Below are 19,341 nucleotides of genomic sequence, written 5' to 3'. Positions count from 1 at the left end.
GTATTTGAGCTGCCTCTGTCCTTTGATGAATAGGCTGCTTCACTTAAGCCATGAGGTTTGGTGGTATCGTTTTTTATGATTTTTAATTTGCAGAAAAGCCTTCACATTCATTTTCTGATTTGAGCCACCATTTCCTCCCTGGGAACAGAGATTATACCGTGAGGAATTAAACTCCAAAAGGCCTAGTGATTTGCCAAAGATCATTCAACTGATAAGTAAACAGAGCCAGGAATTCTGACTCCAGAGCCCATTCCCTTTCCATTCTTTTGTATATAATTGCACTTCCCCCATTTTATTGTATTTTTGGAACTTGCTCACAATTGAACACTTTTGATCAATTTGGACTTTTTTATGATCCCTTATGTTGACTTGCAAGTTATCTTGATCACCCTGCAGATATTTGCAGGTGAGTGAATGGGTGGAGAAGTAGAATGGTTGATATCCAAGAGCCCTGCAGTACAGGAGAGGGGAGAACTGCTTCGAGGAAAAGGAAACAACCACAGATTACACAGACTCCGAGAAAAGAAGATACCACCAAACCTCACGGCTTAGGTGAGGCAGCCTATTCATCAAAGGATAGAGGCGGCTCTGATACCTAACTGGCTGAGGAATATGCTCCAGGCAAATCATAATGTCAGCAAGAGGGATTTCTTACAAAAAGGAAGAAATTGGTGGCTAGACCAACTCCGTGCAGGGTACCCTAAAGCTCAGGATTCACAGGGGCCCAAAGTTGAACGTAGAACATTAAGTCCACTGTGACTTGGCCTGAAGGACTGACCCACATCAGGAAGACAGTTCTAAGAGGCAGTGATATCACCAGGAATTGGCTTCAACCAGTATCTCCCTCAAGGTAGACACTAAGAATGATTTAGCACCCATGCCAGTTAGGGTTGAGGCAAGGACCAGGGATGGCTTCAGAAACTGAGCCTCAAAGCTGGTCTTCCATTCGCTTTTAAAATTAGGATCCTAAGGGTGAGAAAGGTTGCACAGCTCAAAGAATGTAATCAATGCCACTGAATTGTACATGCAGAAACTGTTGATGTGTGTTCTGTGTATACTCGCAACAACAAAAATAAAATCATAAAAAAATTTTATACTGATTACATGTTGAAATGATAATATTTTGGATATATTGGGTTAAATAAAATACTAAAATAAAATTAGGGTTGTAAATGCTTACTTGTTGGCATTTGCTTGCTTTTTGGTTTCACTTGTTTTCCAGTAAAAAGTTGCTTTGCGAACATTCTAATCTCATTGCTGAACAAAGGGGAAATGGGCTCGAGAGATAACACCGTTTATGGGGTGCTGATGATGACCAGTGTCGGGAGACGGTAGACTGCACCCCGGGGGGGCGGGGGGGCGGGATTATTTTAGGCAGAAAGGCCTCTCCTCTGAATGGGTTTCCTTTTTCCATCTGCCCCTTTCTCTAAAGTCCTTACTTGTAAGGAAACGAAAGGGTGAGTTCTTTTCATCTGGGCTATTCCACCAAACCCCAGCATTGCATTTGGAGTATTAAATGATGTTTGTATGTTAATAGCCCTCTGAAAGGGGACCAGTTGTGACTTCGTCCTCCCATTCGTCTCTGTTGACATGTATGCTGTCACCCAAATATGCTTTGCAGTGTTCTGTGTTTGTGCCTTTCTCTTGCTGTTTCAAATGCCTGGAATGCTCTCTCCACCATTTCTTATATAATCCAAGCTCCCACTCATCTTTCAAGGTCTGTCTTAATGTTGGAGCAGCACATCCCTGAGGGCAGCTTGGAGAAAACGGTGAGAATATACCAAGGAGAAGCTGCAACTTGGCATAAATAACGAAGGGTCGGTTGGTAGGCAGCTGCCCTTCTCCTCCCGCTCCCCCGTTCTTCTAGTGCTAAAAGCTAAAGGGTGTGTTTTAAATAGGGGAGGCCTTTTTATTGCCCATGACCATCACATTCTGGCTTCACGGTTCATTATTCCCCTTGTCCCCTATACTTGAGAGCAGATTTATCAGGAGCTGCGCTTGATTTTGAGGGCCAGATAATTCTTAACTGTGGGAGACTATCTTGTGCGTTGCAGGCTATTTAGCAGCATCCAGGAGCCCTGGTTGCACAACGCTTAAGCACTCAGCTGCTAACCAAAAGGTTGACAGTTCGAACCCACCTAGCCACTCCATGGAAGAAAGACCTGACTATTTGCTCCCATAAAGATGACAGTTTAGAAAACCCTATGGGGTGGATCTACTCTGTCACGTGGTCACTGTGAGTCAGAATCAACTTGATGACAACCAGCAACAACATGGCCTCTACCCACTAGATGTCAGTAGCACTCCCCTCAGTTGTGACAACCAAAAATGTCTTCAGACACAAGTCAGGGTGGGGAGAGGTGGGAGGTACCAAGGTGGAGGGAGATGCTGTCTGTGCTGTAGACGTGAAGACTCGTACGGTCGTAGACGTGAAGACTCGTACGGTCTTTTAGATAAAGTATGTGCCTACCCATACTGTATGTAGAATGCTGCTCCTCTGTGCTCCCATGCAGTTAATCACTTACAGACATGTCGTACACAGAGCTCCTGCTACGTGCCAACCATTATGCTAGGTTCTAGGGATATGACTAGAAAAAGGCAAACATGGTTTCTTGCCTCGTGGTGCTTACAGCCTAGCTTATTATCTGTGGCCATCTGTAGTTCCCATTTAGACCATAATCTCTGGAGGGCAGGCACCAAGTGTTGGGGCTTATTCATGTCCATGTACCCTAACTTCTGACATAGCATTTGGTACAGAGTTGGTCTTCATGAGTACTTGATAAATACAGAAAATTATTCCCCTCTCTGCATTGCCACTTCTGTTACCCCAATTCAGGCTCTCAGCCCTGGTGGCACAGTGGGCAAAGGTGATCGACTGCTAACTGAAAGGTTAGTGGCTTGAAACCACCTGTGGCTCCATGGGAGAAAGATGCGGCAGCCTGCTTCTGTAAAGATTTACAGGCTTGGAAACCCTAAGGGGTCGCTATGAGTCGGAATTGATAGTAGTGAGTTTGGTTTTTGCCAGTTTCCAAACAAGACATCCTGTCTCCACTTGTCCCCTTCAGATCCCACCTTCCACAAAGATGCCAGAATGAGATGTCCAGAATGCGAATCTTACACCTCTGCTTAAAAGCCATCAGTGTTTCTTGTTGCCTCTGGTATTTTAAAGACAAGTGTCTTTAACTTGGCTGGGTCTGGCCTCTTCTGGCCACCCTCTTCTCTACACTTCTCTCCAGCAGTAGGGACATACTATAGCTCTCCACAAGCACTGTGCTATGTTGCGCCTCAAGGCTTTACTCTTGCTGCCGCCTCTGTCAGCAATTTCCCCTCTTCCACTGGGTAACTAACTCACCTTTTAAAATTCAGTTCGGGGGCACCTCCTTCTGGAAGCTTCTTCTGGGCCAGCTACCAGACTAGGTTTGGAACTTCTCTTCTGTGTCCCATAGTACCAGTGCTTGCTCCTGCTATTTCATAGTTGTCTGTTAATGGGTCTCTCTTAGCAGTTCTGCAGGGAGTTTCTTGAGAACGAGAATTAGATCTTATCTTTGAGTCCCAGGCATCTAGCACAGTATTTGGCAAGTGGTGGACACCTGAATATTGTTTAGAGTGAGTGACTGAGCGTGTGAACGAAAAGTTTATTAACATTTCATTTAAAGTAGAAGTTTCAAATTGAGGCTGTTAATGATTAATCACTTATTTTATTTTTGCTTTCCACAGATATTGGTATCAACTTGACAGATCCTATGTTCAGAGGAATTTATAGGGGGGTTCAAAAGCATCCAGGTAAATTTTTTTTATTAGGGTAAATAATTTCTCCATAAAGACAGACTTTCTGCTTCAAAAAGGAGATTTTAAAAAGCATAAATCCATTCTTACAATTGAAATATTAAAGTACTCATTATGCATCCTAGATAAAATATAAACTGTGTTCAGAGTGAAACACAGGTAAGCTGTTAAACCATGGTCATGAACATTTATAAAGCGCCCATTGTAACACTGTTAAATATGCCCGTTGCCTTACCCACGGAGTGTATAATTTTGAGTATAGAATTTTATATAACCATATAAGGAAGAAAGGCCTGGTGATCTGCCTCCCAAGTATCAGCCAGTGAAAATCCTGTGGATCACAGCAGTCCACCATTTTGTTCTGCTGTGTGTGGAGTCACCGTGAGTCAGCTCAACGACAGCTAACAACAGCGAAACCATGTGCACAAAAGACAAACGATAGCTGGTGTTCAATGAATCATTTTAAGCCATGGAATGGTAGGGAACACAATCCAAAAATCATTAACAGTTGAACATTGTTATATCTTGTTTTTCAAAAAACATTTTCAGCTGGGTGACACCGTAGCAATATGATTAAGGAGGATTAAGGTACACTGCTCTCTGCCTCCCCGTCCCGCTTCCCCCCTCTTCTGTCCTAGATGCCTGCTCTGTAGACTGGAATATCTCAAAGATTGGTGGAGAGCTTAGCCGGAAGCACAACGGCTTATTTTTATCACATCAAGTTCATTTAAAAGGCCTGTTTTGTCAACAGAGATGAATAAGCAGGAAGTGATGACAGCAGGAAGTTCTTGAATTTCTTCAGTAAACTAGTCTGTGAATATTGTCTCAGAAAATTGACTATACTTGTTATTGTGTAAATGTAAACAGGAAAATTTGGTTTTGTGGTTCTGGGTGATGGTGAAATTGCATATTTCAGAAAGCTGAATCAGAAGCTGATCTTAACCACGCCTTAGGTAGTTTAAGTGAACACTTCCCTAAATATGGGAATGCTAGATGCCACCTGAAAGGAGAAAAGTCAGTGTTAACTTCCGTATGTCTTACTTCAAAACCAACTTTTTCTGTTTCATTTAGTATTTTAGATACTTTTATACGTCACTTATATAATACAGTTCAACTATTAAATAGTGTTCTTCTGTAGCACGAAATGGATTTTCTGCTTTGTGACTGTTTCTGAATGTTTGTATATGTGTGTTTATGAAACAAGTTTTATTATGATCAGTATTAGTATTACTGCAGTTTATAACATTTAGCAAAACTGGCTGTCCTACTTACCATAAGTTATTTTTTTTTGTCTAGAAGCAATTTTATAGCTACTTCAGCAGTAATAGTAATTTGATTCCAGTCACACTGACTGTGATACATAAATATGAAACTAAATAAATGGATTTTTATGATAACATTGTTTAATATTGCTGTCCAGTTATTTCAGGTTGCTCGGAGCTTAGTAACTATTGATCTCCCCAGACAAGTTTTGTGTTATTTAATGATGAATTTGGGGATAAAGCAAAAACAACTGTCAGGGAAAATAAATATTATACTTAATGGGAATAGTAATTATAGAAATACAGCATGGACTGGGATTTACAAAGAAATATTTTCCCATATTTTAGGAGGTATTGTGGGATTGTTCAGAAAATGCCTAGTAAAAATAAACAATCTTTTAACACAAAAAAGTAATACCAACAAGTTTCAAATTCAAGGCAAGTGAATTAACTTGTAGTGAGCTAATTCATCTGTAGCCTGAACCTCCTGATTTTTGTCATGTTCCCCCTTTTTGGTCAATATACACACACAAAAAAACAATTAAATGGATAACTACACAACTAATTTGCTTTATATTGGGTTCCCCTCCACCCCCCGCCGCTTTTTTAAGGTTATTGCTAGTTCTGTTCTTATTATGTGATACACACTCATCAGGTAGTATCATTTGACTCTGATTTAAGAAAAATGACTATTTCCATGTATTTTTATTTCAAGGAGGTATAATTAGATTGTAAGTAAGTGACTTTTTACTTACCAGGTTTCCTTAATGCGGGATCCTCCTTTTATAGGTGACTTACCCGATGTGATAGAGAGAGCGGCCCTGATTGGTGTTAAAAAGGTAGCATCTGTTTTTTGTTACTCTTGACTTTGTTTTTATTTTTTAAACTAAATTTTAGCTAAATTCTATAGAATAGAAGAGAAAGAACCAGTGCTACAGTTGTCCTTTTTGGGTATGTATTGTCAACATGTAATATTAACAAGTTAATGGAAATAAAATATCAGAATATTCTGTTCATAGGGATTTGTTACACAAACCTCATGAATAATTCTTCCATGTGATTAGAAATGTAAATGGTAAAGTATCTTTGAAATTTTTTTTAAAACCCTGTGTGGGTTACCAGGTTTCTTAAGAAAATAAAATATAATTTTATATCATAAGTTAGCATTTGTTAGAATTAAGCAATCGATGAAAAGACGTTTATCTGTCACTAATGACTGAGGGGACACCTTAACTTTTATAGTAATAATGTGATTATTAAGAAAATTCCTACTACTTTTATAAAGTTCCAAGCATATTAATGTTAGCTCAATATCAAATTCTTTAAATTAGTGTTTTTTTAAGATAGCAAGCTACCCCACACATGCGCATAAGAAATCAGGTTAAATCCCATGATGTGGTATCAGGATACCTGGTTCAGCTTCTGCATTGAATAACCTCAGTTTTAAAAAGTGATGCTACAAACGAAGTGAGTTCTCTAGTCTCCAACTCTAAAATTGTATTAGTTACTACACCTACTCCTCACTTATCGAGTATCTCATTTTCTGACATTTCGCATTTACAACAATAGTAAAAAATCTACTGTCTGTCATTAACGCCATAGTCTAACAGTAATGAACACGGAGGTGTGAGGCAAGAGTAATAACACTGGCTGCGATGGTTAAGGTTTTGTGTCAACTTGGTTGGGCCATGATTCTCAGTGGTTTGGCAGTTATGTAATGATGTAATAATTTGGCAGTTATGTAAAGATGTAGTCGTCCTCAATTTTGTGATTTGATGTGGTCATCCTCTGTTTTTGCATAATGCCAATTTTCACATAACGACCTGGTCTTTGGAAACTAACGACATTGATAAGTAAGGAGTGGGTGTATTCACAAGTAACAATGAAGGATTAAAGTTACATTGATTTCTCAGTATGTAGTCATCCCCTGCTTGGTAAATCACCAGGAATGGTAATAGTCCCTAACTTAGAGAGTTGTTGTGAGGATTGAAAAAATATTAAATGCAAAGCACTTGGTATTGTATCTGGCATAAGGTAAACAACCTTCATTAAGTATATGGTGGAAGCCACTACCACCACTACCATCCATTCTAAACTGGGAGAGGAAAACAGGCCCTCTAGTCTTACCCTTACTTTTTTTTTCATCTACTTGGAAAAGTTATAGATCAAATAAGAAGCAGACTTGATTAGGAACTATTTTACATAATTGAAATACTGGATGTGAGAAGCTGGTCTGGTATTGAATTCGCTGGTGTTAGTAAATAAGAAAGTTTTTCCAATATTTTTGTTAATATCTTATATCCTACATTTTACAGACAATTGAGGATTTAACTCTGGCTGTAACTTCCCTTAATACTCAATGTATAATCGTATTAGAAGTTTAAGTTGTTATATGAAAGTATCTGTTTATCATTTGCACTTCCCTTACATTTTGTATGTTTTCGCTTTAGGTGTATACCTAGAATGAATTCTTCATCTTAGCTTAGTGAGGCTCTTGAAGTATGCTTTAAAAAATACCCATTGATGTGTTTAAGTCACTTCTTTATAAGAACGTGCACCTTCAGGAGCACTGCCTCAGTAGTCACCATCAACACATAGTTTTTTAACAACGTTTTAATCTTAACAGATGGCTTTCTAACCATTAGTTGGACTCTAATAGCCATCTATACAGGTAGTCCCCAACTTAACACAGGGATCTATTCCAACGACTCTGTCTGTTGTATATTGGTTCTGACATAAGTCGAATACCTCTTTTTTTCGTTATTACCTTTTATTACCAGTATCTTTACAAATCCAGCAGTGTTTTAAACAGTAAGTCATAAAATTGAACATCTGCGAGCGCATGTCTGAGAATGATAACATCAGCAAATTTTGCACTGCGACATTAACAATAAGATGTACAAAAAAAAAAAAGACCTTCGTTAAATGTGGTTCGTTGTACCCCGAATTTGTCGTGCATCCTGGGCTCCCTGTATGGAAGCGTGCTTGTCTGCCGAGAGCCACACATTTCCCTGCACAGGTTTCATCGTGTATACTCACCCGGTGATGCCTGACCTTTCCGGTCTCAGAACCCGTTTACATTCTTTAAGATCATTGAGGATTCCAAAGAACTTTTATTTATGTAATATATACTATATTAGAAATTAAAACTGAGAAACTTTAAAAATACTGATTTATTTTAAAATAATAATTATTGTATGTTAACTTATTTTTATATAAAAATTGTATTTTCAAAAAAAATTTAGTGAGGTAAGTGGAATTGTTCTATATTTTTTCCAGATTTCTTTAGTGTCTGCCTTAATAGAAGACTGCGGAATTTTTATATTGGTTTCTGTAGTAATCTGTTGTGATCAGTGCTGGAAAACCTGCTAGAAGGAGAGTAAAAAAGGCAAATACCCTCTTAGCATTATTGGGGAAATAGTTTTGACCTTGCATACCCCCTGAGCATTCCTGGACCACACTTTGAGAACTGTTGAATTAATCAAAACTATTGAAGCACTGTACAGCTGCTAACCAAGAGGTCGGCAGTTCAGATCCACCAGGCGCTCCTTGGAAACTATGGGGCAGTTCTACTGTGTCCTATAGGGTCGCTATGAGTCAGAATCGACTCAACAGCAGTGGGTTTGGTGGGTTTATTGAAGTGCCAGTTTAGTTTAATAGAATTCTAAGTTCTGGAGTCTTCGGTTATTCAGCCTTTCATAACACATCTGCCCTCAGGGAACTCATTCCTGGTATAATAGGAAAGACAGGCATGTTAATTACATTTGAACAGGGAGTGACAATTCTGTGCATTGAGGTAAGGGGTAAGGAGGGGGTGATCTTTGAGCTGAATTTTAAAGGAAGGGTAAGTGTGTGACAGTTGAGAAGAGAATGGCATTCTGGGAAAAAGGAGCCACAGGAAGACTTGTTTGGGGGGCGGTTGTGGATGCCCTGTTGACGTCAGCCTTACTCTTTGTTTCTTCCAATTTCAGTTTATGATTACAGGTGGAAGTCTACAGGACAGTAAAGATGCACTGCATTTGGCACAAACAAATGGTATCCTCATATTACTTTTACCAAAAAAAAATATGAATTAAGTTATTTTGAAGAAGTCTTTCTGAGAACTGCTTCAGGTATAATACAATGGAAATAATCTTTCAGGTATAATTCTGTGGAAACAATAGGAAAATGGATTGATTTCAATTGGACATGATTAAGATGAAAAAATTCAGCGTACAAACTGGTATATCAAAACTTTCTCATAGTACTTAAAGATTATTTTAAGATTTCAGTTAGTGGGAGTTAAGTTCACCAGGTACAGAATTTAACCTCAAGTCTTCCTGTTGTAGAGTTTTTGTGTGTTTGTTGTAATGTGCTTCAGATGTGAGTTTCTTTTTATGTACTTTTTTAACTTAAGCTGTGAGAGATCATCTACTGAATGTTTATTCTGTGGGCCAGACGATGTGCAAGGCCCCAGAAATACAGCTAAGAATAATATAATATATAATCCCTCTTGTGCTCTCTTTATGATCATACATTTTACGTTATTATTAAAATCGAAATTCTTTTTGATTTGCTTCCTAAAAGAAATCTCAGGTTACATGTGACACTTCATTCAGCAGACTTTATTTATTGATAGATTGATTGCGTGCCTCATGTGTTAGGCACTAATGAGTGAGGCATTCCCCTCGTTTTTCAGAATACTGATGTATTCCTTTATGTCTAAAAATGTATTAAAAGCTCTTTTTGATAGAAATCTTTCTAAAATACATGCTTCTCTTCAGAATCTACTAACTTTTTTTCTTAGTGATTAAGGTCATACAGTATCACCTCGGAAGTTGTCGAGGTGTATAGGATATTTCCGTCCACACTTTTTGTGCCCAGACGGCTACACTTTTGTAAGCCCTCCATCTCCACCGTCAGCTCCGATCTACTCCTCCACGGACGTTGTGTCCTCACTGCTTTCAACGTGCCGCCTCCGTCATGTCTGTAGACATCTGCCGAGAGCCTGAGAACGGCTCTTCCCCTCTCCCGTGGGTTTAGGTGCATGTGCCAGTGAGCGCAAAGGCACCCAGAAGCCGTTTTTATTTACTGCTGACTTCACATATGTGTCCCATACAATTAAAGCTGTCAAAGTCTGGCCTCTGCATAGCTGAGATTTCTTTTTCTTGGAAAAACTAACCCCCCTTCCACCTCTTTAAATCATTGGTATTATGCTTTCTAAGGGAATGCATTTTAACTGCAACTTATGTTAAATACATGTATCAAGACAGTTACGTTAACATTGAATAACGTTTCAAGAAACTGCTTTATTTGCCATTCTGCAAGTCTCAGTAAATACCAAGTTTTTGGAAAGAGCTGGGTTAATTTTATTAGTACATTAAGGCAATTTTCATATTCATGTCCCCGTTTACTAAGGTATTCCAAAAATTCTTGAACAATTAATATAGTACAATTCTAGTGATAATTTAAATCAAGTATGAAGAGTTTTGTGGACGCTATTAAAAATTAACCAGTTGAAACTATTTGATATGCTCCCATTTTTGTATATTCAGTATAAAGAAGAAAAAATATTTTGAAAGTAACCCTAAGACGTTATTTTGTGTTAGATATGTTTTTCAGTACAGTTGGATGTCATCCTACACGATGCAGTGAATTTGAAAAGGATAACCCTGATCTTTACTTAAAGGAGTTGCTGAATCTTGCTGAAAACAATAAGGGGAAAGTTGTGGCAATAGGGGAATGTGGACTTGGTAAGTGCCGGCCTAGCCACTAGAGTGACTTGTTCAGAATCGAATGATTTGTTCTATATAAGTCATGAGTAATTATTGGTTCTTTTTACCTTTTAAAGATTTTGACCGACTGCAGTTTTGTCCCAAAGAGACTCAGCTCAAGTAAGGAGATTTGCTGACTATAGAAATTATTGAAAATCCCAGGAGTGATTTTTTAATAGCTTTTATCAGTTGAGAATATATATACTTGGATTAAGCATCAAGACATGCTTTGTTTTTAACCATCGTCTATCAAAAATTAAGTGAAACATTCCATGCATGCTCGCATATAATTCATAAGTTGTTCGGTGCTATCGGGTCAATTTCAACTCATAGCGACTCCATCATAGGATTTTCTTGGCTATAATCTTAACAGGAGGGGATCCCAGGTCTTTCTCCCTCAGAGCTTCTGGGTGGGTTTGAACTGCCAACCTTTTTGTTAGCAGCGGAGTGTTTAGCCACTGCACCACCAGGGCTCCTTAGAATTCATCAGGGATAGAAGCATATCTTTGCAGAGATGTCACCTTGAAGACTAAGGTGCACTTGACTCAAGCCGTGGTGTTTTCAGTTGCCTCATATGCACGCAAAAGTTGGACAATGAATAAGGAAGACCCAAGAAGAATTGACACATTTGAATTATGGTGCTCGCAAAGAATATTGTATATAGCATGGACTGCCAAAAGAACAAACAAATCTGTCTTGGAAGAAGTACAGCCAGAATGCTCCTTAAAGGCAAGGATGGCAAGACTTCGACTCACATACTTTGGACATGTTATCAGGAGGGACCAGTCCCTAGAGGAGGACATCACGCTTGGTAAAGTCTTGGTCAGTGAAAAGGAGGAAGACCCTCAATGAGATGGATTGACACAGTGGCTGCAGCGATGGGCTCAAGCACAACAACAATTGTGAGGATGGGACAGGACTGGGCAGTGTTTCATTCTGTTGTACATAGGGTTGCTATGAATCCAAACCAACTTGATGGCACGCAACAACAACAAATATATATTTTTATATATAGGAAATAATTATTTTTAATTTAGGAAATAAAATGTTATTAATGCTTTAGAGACCACACTCTGTCCCTTTCCAGTCTTATCCCCTCTCTCCTTCCAAAGTTGGTACTCAAGCATTTATCGTTAATACTGACTCCATGGCACCTAACAACAACAGAAGCGTATATTTCCCTGATTGATTAACCATATAATTAGATTGTAGTGGTAGAAATAAGAAATGAGTTTTACATGATAGAAACTTTTTGTTGTTTAACAAATGCATTCATACATGAACCATTTCAATGGACTGGATTAAATACATTTGTGGGGGATAAAATTTAGCAGCAGGGGTTGAATTATGTCCCCCAAAAATAGGTACTGTACATCCTAACCTCTGTGCCTGGGTATAATCCCATTTGGGAATGGGTTGTCTTTATGTTAATGAGTCAGGAATAGTACAGGGTGTACTTGAGTTAATCTCTTTTTAGATATAAAAGAGATTAAAGAAGAGAGCAGAGCAGAGCAAAAATGGGAGAAGAGAGAGGGATGCCAAGCCACATGCAGATTACCCAGAAGAAGAAGCTCTGAAGAGACAAAGAAAGACCTCCCCCAAGAGCCAACAGAGAGAGAGCCTTCCCCTAGAGCCAGCATCCAGAATTCAGACGTTAGCCCCCTAAACTGTGAGAAAATAAATGACCTGCGGTATTTCTGTTATAGCAGCACTAGATAACCAAGACAAAGAGACATTAAAAATGGTTTACGGGATCAGTCACCAATTCTGGAAAAGCACAGTCTGCTCTTGTTGAGTGTTGGAATTCAGTTTGGAACCTGAGAGTCCTTTAATAGGAGCCATGTTGAGAGGTGGCTTCTGGGAACACTTCAGAGCTTGCAAGCTTCCAAGACTTCCTACGCCCCATCACCTCCCATGGCTTTCAGTAGGAGCACCTGTCCTCACGCTCGAGGGTTAGTACTGTAGGCTGGAAAGAAATATCAAGTCATTGGCTCAATGGCTTTGTTGTCAAGGTGATGCAACAGTAGAATGAGCTTCCAAAGGGGGATTATTTATTCATTCCTTCAGCAAATATTTACTGAGTACTGTGTACCGGGAACTGAGTATATAAAAACATGGATAAGCCAATAGTTAACTGATTTATGTCAGACAATCCTGAGTAAGCTGGCGACTTGACCCCAGAGTATATGCTTTCTCCACCCTTCCTCCTCTACCCCACCTTCAGTGAAATCCTGGTGTGTCCATACCAGTCGACAGTCACGGTAGAGAAGAGCAGATTTACCAGTGGGGTATGTCATAACCTAGGCTTCACGCTCCAGAATCCAGGAGTATAAAGGTTCATAAACAAGTGAAATAGGATGGGCTGGAATAATGTTCTAAGGACCCATACTTTTTTTGCAGGCCTGTGTCATTATCTAGCCCTGCTAACCAAGAGGTTGACGGTGTGAACCCACCAGCTGCTCTGTGGGAGAAAGACGTGGTGGTCTGCTCCTGTAAAGATTACAGCCTTGAAGACCCTGCGGGGCAGTTCTGCTCTGTCCTGTAGGGTCACTGTGAGTTGGAAACTGCTCAATAGCAATGGGTTTCTGGGGTTCAGAGCTGTTTGGTTTGTGGTGTGTCATTTGCTGAGTTCCTCAGAGATGTATACTTGGTTACCAGCAGGGTTCCTAAGTCCCTGTACCTCTCTTGAATATCATGTAGGGTCAGCTCACTTAACCATAAAAGTCCACATATTTATAATGCAATAGAAAAACAGCTGTCTTTAATAGAATCTTCTTTCTTTTTAAGGTTAGGCCCCTGGGTCACTATTCCTCAGCTTCAGTGTCTGTTTCGGGCAGGATGAATCTAGTGAGTCAGACTGTATGTATCGTGACAATCAAGGGCAGTTTCAGAATCCCCCAATTCCTTATCCAGTGACTTTTCATCCATAATGAATTGAAACTTATTTTGAAATACAATCTAATACTTTAGCTCAGTTTTTATGTTAAATGAAAACATTAATAGTATCAGTTCTGTTTTACTGCTTTGAGGATACTTCACCATCAGAGCAAAATCCGAACCTATAAAACAGATAATATTTACGGCAAGATATCGTTTATGCATTAAGACACATGCCAGTTGTTCAAATGTTAATCTGTAATAAAGTCCTAACTCAGTTCATTCAGTAAATGATTGCTGAGTGCTACAGAAACCAAAGATTACTAGCGGTTACCAGGAATGGGAAGGAAGGGGGACACTGAGTTTATGTTAATGGTGGTGGGATATTTTGGAAAAGGATTGCGATGATGGTTGTACACCGTGAAGAATGTAATCAGTGTCATTGAATTGTAAATGTAGAAACTGGTATATTGGCAAATGTCTTGGTGTGTATATTTTCACCACAATTTTAAAAAAAAATGATAAAGATCATGGTAAATAGGAAAAAAAAAAGGTGTGTGGACAGCAGAAGGACTGACTTTCTCAGAGAATCAGAGAATTCTTTGCCAAGGTGACGGCATGTGAGCTGGGCCTCTTCCAGAGTAGCTAACACTAAGGACAAACGAAGGTAGGGTAGACATTTTTAAAAGGACAGTTCAAAACGAGCTTTTTTAAAAAAATTATAAAGCATGGAATGACTCAGTGGGTAAAATGAAGACATACCAGTAATATTCACAGTTGGGTTGTCATGAAGGAAACAGATACCCACACCCTCTCCCCTTTGCTCCATCCCTCTCCCCTAGCATGTGCAAACAGCATGCAGACCCCGTTCTGTGTACTCACAGCCCTCTGTACTTGTTTTAGCATTTATCATAAAAACAAAACCAAACCCGCTGCCGTCAAGTCGATTCCAACTCATTGCAGCACTATAGGCCAGAGTAGAACTGTCCCGTAGAGTTTCCAAGGAGCGCCTGGTGGGTTCAAACTGCCGACGCTTTGGTTAGCAGCCGGAGCACTTAACCGCTACGCCACCAGGGTTTCCGCATTTATCATTTTGTACTGAAAATATGCTTTATGCTACCTGTTTCCCTCCACGACATCCATTCGTCTTTGAGTTCTAAGCACACGCCAAGTCTTACTAATGTGTTTCCCAGAGCACCTAGCATGGTGGTCTTAGGGCATGGTCAGTACTTAGTAAATGTTCGTTGAATGTTTAATAGTGATGGGTCTTTTTGATTTTTGTAGAGCAGCATGGATAAAAAGCCCATAATTCACTTGACAAAACAAAGTATTTTAAAATACTGAGGGCTGCCATTTTCATGTAATTCTCCTTTTCTAAAAAATAGCATAATTCATTTTTATGCTATTTAACAAATGCTGTAAGTATGAATCACACCTCAACAGAAAGAAAACAAAAATCCTTATAACTGAGCCAATAAGCAGCTTGATAAATGGAGAAAAGATAGAAGTTGTCAAGGATTTCATTTTACTTGGATCCACAGTCAACGCCCATGGAAGCAGATGTCGAGAAATCAAATGACGCATTGTTTGCTTTGGGCAGATCTGTTGCAAAAAACCTCTTTAAAGTGTTAAAAAGCAAAGATGTCACCTTGAGGACTAAGGTGCGGCCAAACCCAAGTCATGGTATTTTCAGTCACCTCGTATGCTTGTGAAAGCTGGGCAGTGGAAAAAAAGACCAAGGAATTGATGCATTTGAATTATGGTGTTGGCAAAAAAATATTGACTATGCCATGGACTGCCAGAAGAATTAACAAATCTGTCTTGGAACAGAAAATGATACTGATGAGGAGTGAGCTTCTTGGCTCAGACACATGAGACTATGTGGGCAGCTCCTGTATGGAGGCGAGAGGAGAAGGCAGAGGGCGACAGAAGCTGGCTGAATACAGGGTGGAGAGGAGGAGGAGTGTGCTGTCTCCTGCGGGGGAGAGCAACTAGGAGTACACAGCAAGGTGTATGTAAGTTTTTGTATGAGAGGCTGACTTGATTTGTAAGCTTTCACTAAAGCACAATAAAAAATCTGTCTTGGAAGACATACAACCAGAATGCTCCTTGGAAGCTCACGTACTTTGGACATGTTAGGAGGGAACATTCCCTAAAGAAGGGCATCATGCTTAGTAGAGGGTGAGCAAAAAAGAGGAAGACCCTCAATGAGATGGACTGACACAGTCACTCCAACAGTGGGCTCAGATTACCTATTGTTGTGAGGATTGCACAGGACCAGGCAACATTTCGTTCTATTATACATGGGGTCGCTATGAGTCAAAACCAACTCGATAGCACCTAGCAACAACATTTAGCAGAGAATCCTTTTTCTGTCTTTTTGCTCAATATCAGTAATCTCTCTTATAACAGCGTATAGAAATTGGTTACAAAGTGGAATCGATTAGCACTAGGCATAAAGCTCGGCCTGGCTTCTCACTTTGGTGAGTTGAATCCCACTGATGGACTCGGCCAGCTAGTGTGGCCATAGGCAGTAGTGAATGTTGTGCCACCTATGTGTGCTGCAGGATATGAGATGATAAGCACTTCTGCTGCGGTTTGATAGGAAAGGTAGTTAAAAGTAATTTTAACTGGGAGAACATCCCCAATCACTCTAAACATACATCTTATAGCTCTTTACTTTAAAGGGTCAATAGTAAAGTGCTACCTATTTACGCAGCAGTTATAATGGAAAAACAAACAGACATTTCTGAAAATAATTTAGAAAAGATTCAGTACGCTTTTTTCTCTTCCCAGAAGATGAAGTGTCCCTTTCCAGAACCTGTGTGTTGCGAAAAGCCCTCTCTAATCCTGATGTGTTTTAAATGTTGGAATGTACTTTTCCTTTCTGACAGTTTCCCAAAAAAAAAAAAAAAATTGCATTAATTTTAGAAATCATTAGGCATAATTATTCTTATGCTAAAATAAAATTTTAACAAGGAAATGTCTTGTATTATGCAGATATTTTGAGAAACAGTTCGAACTGTCAGAACAAACAAAATTACCAATGTTTTTTCATTGTCGAAACTCACATGCTGAATTTTTGGGTGAGTTAAAACTACTTTCTGATTTAATATTTAAAAACTTCGCAGAAATCAAGCTATTTGTTAAATGTTCTTTCTGTTTGTGATTCATAGACATAATGAAAAGAAATAGAGATCGGTGTGTGGGTGGAGTGGTAAGTATAAGATAGTTGTTTTCGTATATGATGCACAAATGCAGTGTGGTTATTAAGGTTAACCTGTAAAGTAGTCATCTGTCAGCAGTGAAGTTACTTTACTAATTAGTTAATTTGAAGGACATGTAAATTTGACTGTTGTATCTATGGGCCAATGTGATACAATCATCTCACACTGTTTTATTTATAGTTCCTTTGTTCAAAGTACAAGATGAGTACAAAATTCCATTGTTCACAAAAAAACCCATAAATTTTAAGAGTGTGTATGATGATTTTTCTGCCTCTTTCGTGAGTCATTCCTTAGTATTCTCCAATTTAAATTTTGAGCAAAATATAAAGTAATTTTTACAAAATTTAACATTTGTTTCAGGTGTGCGTCTTAATTTCTTGTCAGCTGCATTCATTTACTGTTATCACAGATCTAGAGACTCGTTCTTTTTTCTCTAATTTGCATTCTGCTGTCAGTACTGTTCCCATATGGTCATTTCAGTCTTTAGTTGTGAGGCATTTCCTGGAAATACTGTCAGCCCACCACTTAACTCAGGGATCCATAGCAGTGATTTTTAATCCTTTTTGGATCATGGACTCCTTTGAAAATCTGCCTGGGAAAAAGTCTTAATACACAAATTTTTTTGTATGCAATTTCAGGAATGATTCACTAGTCTCTGTTGAAAAAGCTGTTACCCAAGTATGTAAATCATGTATACTGTGCCAACTAAAGACACAGGAAATAGCACTGAGCACTTACTGTATACCCACGCTATGTCCCTTCGACAGTTGTCTCGAATTTTTAGCCTCTGTCTCATACTACCACTGATGTGGATGTTTTCTGCACTTCTGTGGTGCTGACGTGACTGTGCACATTTTTATCTTAGTTTACTGACCCTGTAATATGTGCTTTAGAAGCTGTACCTTGGATTAAGAGAGGCCTTAGTTAATGCCCTTGAGATTACTGGTGGCACTTATTTTAACCTTCAGACTCTATCTCTTGGCCCATTTGCTTTATTTCTGAATAAAAATTTACTTAGATGAGTTAATAACACAGTAAAACTTGCAAGAGCAGGAACCTGTATAAGGTGGAAACCTGTCAGAGAAGGAAAACTCAAGTATTTTCCACCAAAACGAGTGATATAAAAGTGGTAAGACTGCACCCGTCAAAGGCAGAAGACTTCTGAGACCTGGAAAAAAAGGCAGGTCCCATTGAGTGCCAGCTCTCACAGGTCTCACTGTAGTTTAAAAAATTAACATCAGCAATAAGAACAAATCCAGCTTAAATATTTGATATTTATGAAAAAAAAGGTGTTTCCAGATAAAGAATTGATAGGTAATTATCTGAAATGGTTTATGAGAAATCACATTTCAAATTATTTTGATATTAACGAAGGCTGTGTTTTCTAGTCAACCAGAAACGTTTGGGGGAAAGAGTAAGGCCTTTATGGCCAGCTGTGCAGCATCGTTTTTCTTTACTGCTGAAAAGCATGTCAGCCGTAGTGCATTCAGACTCTGGATTTAGTGTTAATACAATGTCATTTTCTAGGTGACCTTACGTTTAAAGGAAAGTTGTTGTTTTTTATTGTTTGTTGTTTTTGATTACGTAAGTGCATCTGAAGTGTGAAAGACTGTGCCTTGGTCCCTGAGTCTTGAAAGGAGAGAAACACCACCCTCAGTCCTTTCTGCCTGCTGAGCTGCTACTGACTGTGTGACCGTTCACATTTTCGAGCAGCATTCTCACAGCCTCTTTCGTTACAGATCTTCTTCAAACTGGCCTCTTAAGAGTCACTTCTCTTTTAGAAAAAAATATCCTATAACAGAAGAATTGATCTGTATTTGAAACTACATTTTCAATGGTTTTGTAACATTTCTAACTTTTCCTCCTGTTTTTGCCTGAGAACATGGCTCCATGCCCCTATTCTGCTTCCTGGAGGTATCTGCAATGATGCCGCTGCAGAGAGAGGAATTCTAGGCAGCTGAGTCCTTCTCGCTTCACGTCAGTGAAAGACAGGTTATAACTGTGAAATCTGATTTGAAAACAAAAATTACAAGGGCCACCACATTTGAAACTTTGTGACCCTAAAACCATTACATGCATCTGTATTTTTGCTTAGAAAGTCTAATTAATGTTACGTAGAATTTTAAAGAAAAGGTAACGATGATAATAATTCTACCCATTTTTTTATATGTCCTTAGGTGCATTCTTTCGATGGTACCAAGGAAGCGGCAGCGGCTTTGATTGATTTGGATCTTTACATAGGGTTTAATGGTTGGTACGTTCTTAGGTTTTGTTTGTTTTTTAACTTTTATATTAAGCATATTTCTTAAATTGTTTTACAGTGAATTGCTGAAAAAGACTTCAGTCTGTCTTTACTAAATTTGTGCATTTTTTTTTTTTGCACTGACCTTTGCGTAAGAATTTCAGTAATTATCTAAGTAAGAAGTGGAATAGTAC

The 19,341-nt window shown here is 39.0% G+C and overlaps 1 protein-coding gene across 10 annotated transcripts in view; it reads left to right on the top strand.

Annotated features, from left to right (window-relative positions):
• The window catches only part of TATDN1 (TatD DNase domain containing 1), a 34,594-nt gene that overhangs the window by 4,632 nt on the left and 10,621 nt on the right, over nt 1–19,341 (top strand). For 2 of the 10 annotated variants that reach the window (XM_003408288.4, XM_064268065.1), the window contains exons 2-9: nt 3,718–3,783; nt 5,838–5,887; nt 9,020–9,083; nt 10,637–10,780; nt 10,879–10,921; nt 16,679–16,764; nt 16,855–16,895; nt 19,083–19,159. In XM_003408288.4, coding sequence (XP_003408336.2) covers nt 3,718–3,783; nt 5,838–5,887; nt 9,020–9,083; nt 10,637–10,780; nt 10,879–10,921; nt 16,679–16,764; nt 16,855–16,895; nt 19,083–19,159 — 571 coding nt within the window. The other 8 variants (XM_010588483.3, XM_064268063.1, XM_010588484.3 and 5 more) reach the window with 8 other exon arrangements.

Source organism: Loxodonta africana, chromosome 14, assembly GCF_030014295.1.
Source record: "Loxodonta africana isolate mLoxAfr1 chromosome 14, mLoxAfr1.hap2, whole genome shotgun sequence".
NCBI lineage: Eukaryota > Metazoa > Chordata > Mammalia > Proboscidea > Elephantidae > Loxodonta > Loxodonta africana.
This window is presented reverse-complemented; position numbering and strand designations above follow the sequence as displayed.